The sequence below is a fragment of the Hyalella azteca genome, unplaced genomic scaffold (assembly GCF_000764305.2).
Source record: "Hyalella azteca isolate HAZT.00-mixed unplaced genomic scaffold, Hazt_2.0.2 contig5737, whole genome shotgun sequence".
NCBI lineage: Eukaryota > Metazoa > Arthropoda > Malacostraca > Amphipoda > Hyalellidae > Hyalella > Hyalella azteca.
Window position 1 is genome coordinate 4,303 of NW_025935919.1, and position 11,080 is coordinate 15,382.

The following is an 11,080-nucleotide window of genomic DNA, read 5'->3' on the forward strand; positions in this document are numbered from 1 at the left end:
ACCAGGCTACAGGTGAGGGTACAACCAGCACCCTACCAGGCTACAGGTGAGAGCACAACCAGCACCCTACCAGGCTACAGGTGAGGGCACAACCAGCACCCTACCAGGCTACAGGTGAGAGCACAACCAGCACCAGGCTGCAGGTGACGGTACAACCAGCACCCAACCAGGCTGCAGGTGAGAGTACAACCAGCACCCTACCAGGCTGCAGGTGAGAGCACAACCAGCATCCTACCAGGCTACAGGTGAGAGCACAACCAGCACCCTACCAGGCTACAGGTGAGAGCACAACCAGCACCCTACCAGGCTGCAGGTGAGAGCACAACCAGCATCCTACCAGGCTACAGGTGAGAGCACAACCAGCACCCAACCAGGCTACAGGTGAGAGCACAACCAGCACCAGGCTACAGGTGAGGGTACAACCAGCACCAGGCTGCAGGTGAGGGTACAACCAGCACCAGGCTGCAGGGTGAGTCTACAACCAAGGTTGCAAGTTATAAACGCTAACCTAGTATTATCATTACATCCACCGATTGAAATTATGAACACCAGATATTGGTTTATCATTACTATCATCCTCACCCTGTAATGATATCCATCAGATCCAGCAATATGTTGCGGAGTTGAACGCGCTGGAGTCGCGACGTGGACGCAAGCCTCTCGACGTAAACAACGTCGTCTACTGGTTCAAGGTACGTCTATTGTACGTTTTGAACATCTATTAAACATCTACTAAACATCTATTGGACATCTAATAAACATCTATTGAACATCTATTAATCATCTATTGAACGTCTATTGAATATTTACTGGAAATTTACTGAAAGTTTACCTAACGTTTACTGAACGTCTACTGAACATCTATTGAACGTCTATTGTACGTCTTGAACATCTATTTTGCGTCTGGGGAAGGGAGGAAATCATTACATCAAAAGTTGACATTTTATTTCTGAAGGTGGTAAACATAACAATAACCAAATTCGAGGACCGCCCGGGCTTCGGCCTAATAGTTGCTACGCTCGGCGCAAACTTATTTTGGTTCTGTTTGGCCACCCGACTGAAATCAGTGTCTGGGCCTATAAAGTCGTAAGTTCATCAGCCAGTCATTGACGGCCTTTCGAGCAAAATCCACCAATCATAGACAATAAATTAGAACGTACGTATTTATTCACTTAGCGAGTTTTGAAAGTATGGCCCCTAGTGAGAATCTCCTTCCCGACTTTACAGTCGCCTGAGATTATAGTCCAGGAAACCTAGTGAAAAAAAGGGGTCAACCTAGAACAAATTGCAAAAGAATTTTCTCCATCACCATAACATGCAGAAATGCCTCAGAAAAGACATATAAAAATCCTCTAAAATATAATTGGTGGAAAGGCTTCAAATCACTGATTTTCAAAATGGCCGCCGAAGTAATCTATATGTTGATATGTAGCGGTTTGAATCAGTAGACTGGAACAGTTTTGCTGCCAAAAACCAATTTTTTTAGGCTAATAAATCAATTTATATCTATATTATGAGCTAAATTATATAAACTAAGAAATATTGCAATATTTTGTAATAAAAATACCATTTTATCGATAATGTTATGCTTTTTAAAGTCCGATGAATTCTCATCTTTTCTTTTTTTCTTCTTCTACTGATAAATGCTCAGTCCTTATGCTCACAAAATCATTAATTATGATGGTCAGCTTTGGAAAACTATTTCTAAGATGAAATAAGAGAACGGCAGCTGTGAAGACAAAAAGAGGAAATATCAGACATATGAATGATGAATGGCATAGAAAAACCCTTTTTTATTTCAGCTTGCACAATTTTATTTATTTATTTTGGATGTATAATAAAAATGAGAATTTAATATACTGTGATAATTAAGAAGTTATACTAACAAAAAATTCAGTTATGACGCTAAAGCTATAGAACTAGTAGGTTTTATTAACGTAAAGTTTAACTGTCCGTAGTAGGGTAACATGGGGCAGCGAGCCCACTGCGGGTCATGGGCCCATAGCGGGTTTCTCGCTAAGTATGGCAGATATTGGTCCGTGTTCTCTACCGCCGGTCGACAGTTTCACTGGGGTGAAGTGTACGGATTTACGTTTTGCTAAGAGTTTGCGTTATTAGGTTATTTGTGAATAACTGTTTTAGTCCAGATAAAATTTTTTTGCTGCTAAATAAAACTATTTTCGATTACTGTAGATGAAGCTTTTGAAATTACAGTGAATTATATTTTGAAAGTAATATTTATAGGGATAATTTTGAGTTCAAGTTTAGACTATTAGCTTTTAAAATAAAATGATGACACGATATAAATTGAAATGATACCTAGTGGGGCAACGGGCCCACGCGTGTCACGGGGCAAGGCGCCCATGGTGAAGTCTCGTGTTATACAATCATTAGATTTGTCTCAATGACCTTTTCAAAACTATGACTTGCTTTTTTAATTACAAATTACATTTCATATTGCGTGATTTTTTGATTTGCTGCCTCTAGGCAACAGGTTCTAGTGTCTAGTTATGCGTATTTGACCCCTTCTCGAATTTTTGACTCTTGCCCTGCCAAAAGTTGATTTCAGTCAACACCAATGAGTCAAAAGTTGATGAGTTTTTATGGTTTTGGCTGAAATCGCGGTTAAGTACGAATTATCTGCACATAATATCTGGATTATGGACGAAGCTGGAACGAAGTTTTTTCTGATCAACTAAATATATTTTTTCTAGTCAAGGATACATTTTATCATGTCGAGGATGAATTTTTTAGCGCAAGGATGTATTTTTCCAGTCTAGGATATATACATTATTATGTCAATGAAATATTTTTTATTCACGTCAGTGATAGATTTTTTAAGCCAAGAGTTTATTGTTTTCAAGTTAAGGATATGATTTTTTAAGTTGTTATTAAATGAATGAATGTCATATTTTTCATTACATTTTTCTTATTTTAACTGTAAAGTGTTGTCTTACCATTTTTAAACAAAAAATATACAATTGTGGTATAGGGACCAAGGGTAGGCGCCTTGCCCCAAGCCCATGGGCCCATTGCCCCAGGGGTGGGGCAATGGGCCCATTTTCACACTTTTTATAAAATAGTGTTTCATTTAAAATTGAATAATTCTATAGGCGTCTTATTCACATCATACATTCCTCATTAGTTGTACCTTTAAACATAACAAAGAACAGAGGACCTATCAGACACCGAGGAATATTCTACCCTGAACACGTCTACCATGAACGCGTCTACCAGTAATACATCTACTTTAAACACTTCTACTTCACACAACTCTTCTACTTTGAACACTTCTTCTTCGAATAGTTCAACTTCTAACCAAACTACATTACCCGCGTTTCGGACAAACTCAGCTTCTTATAACGCTTCAACTTTAAGCTCGTCTACCCTGAATTCTTCGACGTCATCTACGAGCGACAATCTACCTAACCCCTTGAGCTCATCTAGGCAACAATGTCCTACTTCTACCGATGCCTGTGGAACCGGCAATGTTAACGGCACCGCAACGCTTGAAAACGATACCGGCGCAACTGCTGAGCCAGATTCTTACGTTGCCACGGGTTCTTTCTCTTCTGGATCTTCCGGATCATCGGTATCTTCGGTATCATCATCGTCTAGTGTATCGTTTCCAGTAAATTTAAATGCCGATGGTACCGGCAAATCCCCGTGTACCGGGAAATTAGCGTCCGGTACCGGTAACGACAACTCCGCTAGCAACGTCTTCGATAGTAACGGTTGCAAGATAACCAGGCACGAGCAGAAGTTAAATAACGGCATAGACGACAGTAATGAAGTACCGGATACCGTACCGGAACCGGTAGAACAACGCAACGTTGCCGGTCAGAGCCATCCGGTAAAACGGAAACGTACGGACGACGAGGGTGAAGACGAGGCAAACGTCGTGGTGAAGGTAAGGACGTGTGACGATGATGTTATGTCGGTGACCGACTAAGCAACTGACGTTGAAATAACGTTGATTCAACGTTGTTGATGAATAACGTGGATTAATCGTTCCTGGTAAATAACGTTGTTTAGAGGACGTGTGCCGATGACGTCATGTTGGTGACCGACTAAGCAACTGACGTTGAAGTAGCGATGAAATATGTTTATTAAAAGTATTTTCAACAAAATCAACACGTAATCAGCGTTGCTTCAACGTCATTTACCTGCAGTGATAAAATTTCCATTATATCATCACCCAACAAACAGTGAAGCCCTGTTGGGTGACAGAATGTTGACTCTACAAAACCTGTTATCATTGGAATAGGAAGTGTGATTGTGGTTTTCGCCAAGTGTCATTTTCCAACCCTAGTTATCCCTAGTTTAGGGTAATCATTTTTAGAAATATTTGTATACAATATTAAGTAACTACAAATCCTCAGGGCTTTCCCAATCTCTCAATAATTTTCTTATATTGAATTTTGCCCTCGTTAATCGATTTATCTTTTATTAATACTATCCATGTCTCTCTTACTTATCGATGCTACCCTCAGTTTGCCGTCCACCCCTCGTTTTTTCTGATGCTATCATTAATTCATTTCCCCCTCATTGCTTCAATCATTGATGTTTCCTTCATTGTTCCAATCATTAATATTTCTCGCATTGCCCCAATCATTATTGTTCCCCTCATTGCTCCCCTCAGCACGAGAACGAATCCTTCCCCTCTGAGGGTATGAACTCGCCCCCCGCCTCCCACTTGCTCTCCCCCACCGAGGGGGGGCTGCGGGTGGACCAGTCCGTTATTAACGGTACTGGGGATGAGGGGGGCTGTACCGGCACCGTTATTAACGGTACCGGCGACGAAGAAGGCTGTACCGAAACTCCGTACAACAGCGATGTGGACATCAGCGACGATGAGGAGACAAAGTCCCGGGACAGCGGGCCAAACGTCGACGAAAAGGTGAGAAACTGAGAATAAAGTGAGATAAAGTTGATAAAATCGGATAAGGAGATAAAGGATAAAGATAAATAAGGGTGAAAAGGGGGATACAGAGACATTAAGGGGATATTGTGATTGGGGGATATTTTAACCTTTTACGCACAGGATACTTAGGGGCAACTTGGCAACAAAACTACTACGATTTACTAGGGGGAACCATGCTTAGTCAGCAGGTGCTGGTGCTAACAAGAGAACACAATACCATGGACCTATTCTCTACTAGCAATGACAAGCTGCTTGCTGATGTCCAAACATTCAAACCATGAACGCTGAATTTGAAAACCAAATATAGAGAGGGGTATCCAATAATTATTGACCTATACATTCGGCTTCCAGGCCAGATGGAGACGTTGTCATGTTACTAAAAATGTGTTGGTGCACTGAAGGTCCCACTGGCTGTGCTCTGAAAAACATCTTTGAAATAGGAAAACGTTCCGTTTCACCTCAAGTTTGGATTAATAACTCCAATCTACTATGAGGATTCTAGAGACAAACCCCAAAATTACAGACCAGTGTCATTAACATCGCATGTACCAACCTGTCGGAAATCGTCATTGCCGGGAGGTTGATACATTGAATGGAGGAAGCTGACCTTTATAGCAGAGGACAACCCGGTTTCAGGCGAAATTGTTCGCGCTTGTCCAGGTTACTGGCGAATCACCACCAAATTATGGCCTAACTTCAAAAAAAAACCGGCAGGTACGTGGTGTATTTTGACTTTGCGAAAGCTTTTGAAAAGCTTGAATTTGGAGTGCCCATCGAAAAACTAAGACTAATGGAGTCAGAGGTGAATTATTGTAGTAAGTTCACAACTTCCTATCTGACAGACTACAAGCTACATTGTTAGCTGTTGAAGGCTCGAGATCAGGCTAGGCGAGAGTAAAAAGCAGAGCACCTTAGGGAACGGTACGTAGCCTGAAAATCTTCCTTATTCACATCACCGAAAAAAGATACGGAAGTGGGTCACGCCTCGACATCGTCTTTCGAGAGCGCTACCAGGGTACTGATGGCTATAACGGACATGACAAACTGCGAGAGGGTGCATAGCGATATTTCTGGAATATATGACTGGGCCCAAGGGAACCGAACGGCGCTGAAATTGAAAAAAAGCAACTTGTACGTTGTCTCAGAGTCTTGATGAGTACTCAGGTAAAGTTTGCTGATCACATAGCGGCATTAACCACAAAAGGCAGGCGACAGATGAAGTGGATTTTACGGACGTTGAGAACAAGAAAAACGGAACCGATGAACACACTCTTCGTTGATGATCACAAGAGTGTGATGAACACACCCTTGTGATCCCTGTAATTGAATACTGCTGCCAGCTTTGAACCCCGTTCACACTCGACGCAGTACGGCAATGGGAAGGTGTCTAACGAACCTTTACGTCAAGGATCCAAGAAATGAGTGAGCTGGGCTACTGGGGAAAACTGGTGTGCCTGAGCCTGTACCCACTGCAGAGGATACGGGAGAGGTTTTTATTTATATACGCATAGAAAGTATTAACTGGATTGCCCCTGACTTTGAAAGTGAGACCTTCTGTCAAAAGTGACCAACCTAAATGAGAGAAGAGGGAGACTGCATGTGCATGATACCCGCAGTACGCAATAGAGCTGTTGTAAGATTTCAATCTCTGTGGGATGGTTCCGTGGTGGAACCGAGACAGCTTAGCATCATGCTAAAGGAGCTAAGAGGATTGAAACTGACCCAACTGACGGCATCAACTGACCCAACAGAGGGCATCAACTGGCCCAACTGAGGGCATCAACTGACCCAACTGAGGGAATCAGCTGACCCAACTGACGGCATCAGCTGACCAACTGAGGGCATCAGCAGGCCCAACTGTGGGCAGTTGCCCAGTAATTACACACATCAGCGGCGAGGAAGACTCGCCTGACTGAGGGCGGCAGAATACTGAGGCTGCGATCCAGCGTTGCTTCGGACTGCTACGTCCTAAACACATAACAAATATACTAATGTGGATACCATAGTGACAATAACAAGACCGGATGATGATGAGGGTAGATAATGATAATGAAGGGCCAACTTGTTAATGGTAAAGTTTTCTTTATGCACTCAGTATTAACGCAGCTTCCCCTCTTTTTCCCCAGCACTCTCCAACGCTGTCCCCGTCACACGGGGGGTTGACGCTGCCCCCCTACCCTCACCTGGTGGGGGGACTGGACCGCTTCCACCCCCACGCCCCCTACCCCGTCATGCCCAACTCCCTCCTGCAGCAGAGCATGATGTACATGGCGCACTACATGCCTCAGGTGCGCTTAAAACTATTTAATTATATTATAATTACTGCCAATACCTAAATTGTTTGATTCCGCTTTTACTAAATAATTGGGAAAATAATTCCTTACAAATGAAAGATATAAACATTTAGCCGGAAATGACGAGGGTACTACCCAAAAATGAACCTGAATCACGACGATTTAAGTTCCTTCTTGTCTTCCATTTATTTTTCAATTCCCCCTCTTTCCCCCGCAGGTCCCCCCATTCCCCGGGGGTCTCATGGGTCACGGGTCCCTCCCTGAGGAACGCCGTAAACGTAACCGAACCTTCATAGACCCCGTAACCGAAGTCCCGCGGTTGGAACAGTGGTTCAACCACAACACTCACCCCAGCCACAACCTCATCCTTAAGTACACTGAAGAACTCAACCGCATGCCATACCGCCAGAAGTTCCCCAAACTAGAACCGAAGAACGTGCAGTTCTGGTTCAAGAACCGCCGTGCTAAGTGCAAGCGCTTGCGTGTGTCCGGAGACCATGTGGCCATAGGGATCACGTCTTATGGAGCTAAATGAGGCCATAGGGATCACGTTTTATGGAGCTAAATGAGGCCATAGGGATCACGTTTTATGGAGCTAAATGAGGCCATGGCCTCATGCCATATGGAGCTATGTGGGGCCATGGCCTCGCGCCATGTGAACCCATATGGGAGCCAACCTGCCGCCAAATGGAGCCATGCGATGGATCGTGTAGCAGGACACAGGTTCTCATGTATATTTGTGTGAAGCTCATGTAAAGCGCATGCCTGGGAAATTAGTGGTATGATGTGTACCTGTGGTATGACTGGTACTATATCCTGCATACCTGTGGTGTGACTGGAATAAGGTTTCGTTAGAGGGTAAGGGTTAAAGAGTGAGGGTAAAAGAGTGAGGGTTAAAGAGTGAGGGTAAAAGGGTGAGAGTTAAAAAGTGAGGGTTAAAGAGTGAGGGTAAAATGGTGAGGGTAAAGGGTGAGGTAAAGAGTGAGGGTAAAAGGGTGAGGGTAAAAGGGTGAGGGTTAAAGGGTGAGGGTAAAAGGGTGAGGGTAAAAGAGCAAGGGTTAAAGGGTGAATAAATGTTGGTGTGTGAGTTTAATTCCTACTTATGTTTGTAGTGTACGCTAAAGAATGAATGAGATTTTGTCGGAATTTATTTACGCTAGCAAGTTAAACATGAAGAAAACGGGCGACGTTGCAATACTAGAATAATTAGATTTATTTATTATTAGATGTTAAGCGTGGATATGAATTTCCTGTCTAGTTATTAATGTTAAGAATGCGTTACTCGTGCATAGAATATTATGCTGTAATAAACCACGTTGTTTGCTGTGACGACTTGAGGTTTAAAAGTTCATTGACTTGACTTGGCGGTCGACTTGACTTATGCCTTGGCTTTACGTGACGCTTGGCTTACTTACGCCTTGTGTCAAACTTGGCTTGTTATGCCTTGGCTTGACTTGTTGTTATGCCTTGACTTGACTTTGCTTGTTACGTCTTGCCTGGATTTGGTTTGTTATGCCTTGACTTGACTTGGCTTGTTACGTCTTGCCTGGATTTGGTTTGTTATGCCTTGACTTGTCTTGGCGGTTCAATTGTTATGCTTTGACCTGACGGTTGACTTTGTATTGCTTGACTTGACTTGACTTGACTCTTGACTTGTTCTGACTTGACTAGACCCTGAATATACCAAAGAAGCTGAATTGAATTATGGGGAACTTGAGCCCTTTACTGATGTGTGGGTTCATCAGAGGCTCAATCTCGCCACTGACACGAGGGTTCAGTCGAGGTTAGGTTAATGATATTAATTCGCTACTATTAATCAATGAATGAGACTTAGCTCTTGTGTGAGTCTTCCTGACTCAGTTTAGACCAAGTAAAAAGGCGTATCAGTGCTACGTCCTCTCCGTGCTCGTGCTGATGGTAGCAAAATGTATCACTATTTGAACAACATGATTCATGCATTTATTTGAGTGTATCAGGCAATCCAAAACCAGGGTTTTATTACGGTGGAAATTTTAAAATAAAATAAATTTAAAATTTTTTTATTACCGCGTAAAATTTACGCAAGTCTAAAACATTTTTGACGCTTGTACATTGCTTGAATATTCATATATCTATATCGTGTACACATACCATGACTTTGGTTATACATGTGTGTTGTTCCTTGTGTGTCTGCAATCAGTGTACAATACATGTGTAATATACGCACTGTGTAACATGTACATGTGTACGTTTACTGTAACCTGTTCCTAACCTGTACATGTAAGTTTATGCACGTTGTCATAGAAAACTGATCAATTATTGCAATATAATTAAACTCCTGGTCTTGATGCTCGAAAATAAACTTTTTGAGGCTTTAGAGCAAGCAAATTCAGGATACCCAGTTGAAAGATAACCAGTTGCAGATACCCAGTTTCAGGATACCCAGTTGAAAGATAACCCAATTTCAGGATACCCAGTTTTAGGATACCCAGTTTCTGGATACCTAATTTCGCGATGCACGAATTCAGTGGTGATACTCCGCTTCAGATTATCTAATTTCAGGATACCTACCCTGAAATATAAGAATACCTTTTAAGAATACTGGCTAAGAATCCCTTTTCATGATACCCAGTTTCACGATACCCAGCTTCCGGATCCCCGTATTAAACCCTGTACATTTCACGATCTGTGTTAAGTTATTCAGTGTTCAGTGTAGTTAAAAATCACCATCGTTCACACACGCTGTGTGCGCGTGTTGTATATTTGTACAGTGTTAGCGCAGTGTTGTACATATGTACGTTGTGTATGTCTTGAGTGGTCATGTACATGTAAGTTAGACGTACATGTAATCACGTCTGTTCAATATATAGCAATGACCTCACCCATGCCACGGCAATATATGAATTTAAATATAAAAAATACACGGTTGTTCCCAGCGAGCAAGTGTGTGATTTTCCCCACGCTTTTTATGCAGGATTTTATTTAAAGAAAAATTTATTGTAAAGGCGCGTGGATAATACGTTGATTAAGTCACTAATTAGGCCTTGAAAGGCAGTCACTATTTAGGCCATACGAGGCAGTCACTAATTAGGCCTTAAAAGGGGTAACTAATTAGGCCTTAAAAGGCGGTCACTAATTAGGCCTTAAAAGGCAGTCACTAATTAGGCCTTAAAAGGCAGTCAATAATTAGGCCTTAGAAGGCAGTCATTAATTAGGCCGTAAAAGGCAGTCATTAATTAGGCCTTAAAAGGCAGTCACTAATTAGGCCTTGAAAGGCATTCATTAATTAGGCCTTAAAAGGCAGTCATTAATTAGGCCATAAAAGGCAGTCATTAATTATGCCTTAAAAGGCAGTCATTAATTAGGCCGTAAAAGGCAGTCATTAATTATGCCTTAAAAGGCAGTCACTAATTAGACTTGAATAGGCAGTCACCGATTAGGCCTTAAAAGGCAGTCACAAATTATAGGCCTTGAAAGGTAGTCACCCATAAGGCCTTGAAAAGCAGTCACTAATTAATTAGGCCTTAAAAGGCGGTCACTAATTAGGCCTTGAAAGGCAGTCACAGATTAGGCCTTGAAAAGCAGTCACTAATTAATTAGGCCTTATAAGGCAGTCATTAGTTAGGCCTTAAGAGGCAGTCAGTAATTAAGCCTCAAATGGTTGTCATCGATTACAATTGGAATTGAGTACAATTTAAAGGGGCTCAAAAGTAATCTAATCTATAATAAAAATGTACTAAGCCTACAATATGCAGTAAATAAAGCCGAAGAAAATTTCATATTAAACTACAAAATTTTTGATCAAACTACGATCGCTCCATCACTTGATGGAAGGACTGTCAAACATCACATTACGCAAAAGAAGCATTAATTTAAACGCTTT

The 11,080-nt window shown here is 42.0% G+C and overlaps 1 protein-coding gene across 1 annotated transcript; it reads left to right on the forward strand.

Moving 5' to 3' along the window:
- The first annotated feature begins 3,178 nt into the window (after positions 1–3,178).
- LOC108681716 (putative GPI-anchored protein pfl2) lies at positions 3,179–8,113 on the forward strand. Its single transcript, XM_018170778.2, has 4 exons — positions 3,179–3,910; positions 4,643–4,900; positions 7,051–7,212; positions 7,436–8,113. The coding sequence occupies exons 1-4, from the start codon at positions 3,221–3,223 to the stop codon at positions 7,751–7,753; spliced, it is 1,428 nt and encodes a 475-aa protein (XP_018026267.1). The 5' UTR covers positions 3,179–3,220; the 3' UTR covers positions 7,754–8,113.
- Positions 8,114–11,080: the final 2,967 nt, after the last annotated feature.

Coding starts and splice junctions, on each gene's coding strand:
- LOC108681716 (XM_018170778.2), top strand. CDS start 3,221: ATGAACGCGTCTACCAGTAATACATCTACTTTAAACACTTCTACTTCA. Junction 3,911..4,642: donor AGGCAAACGTCGTGGTGAAG/GTAAGGACGTGT, acceptor TGCTCCCCTCAG/CACGAGAACGAATCCTTCCC. Junction 7,213..7,435: donor TGGCGCACTACATGCCTCAG/GTGCGCTTAAAA, acceptor TTTCCCCCGCAG/GTCCCCCCATTCCCCGGGGG.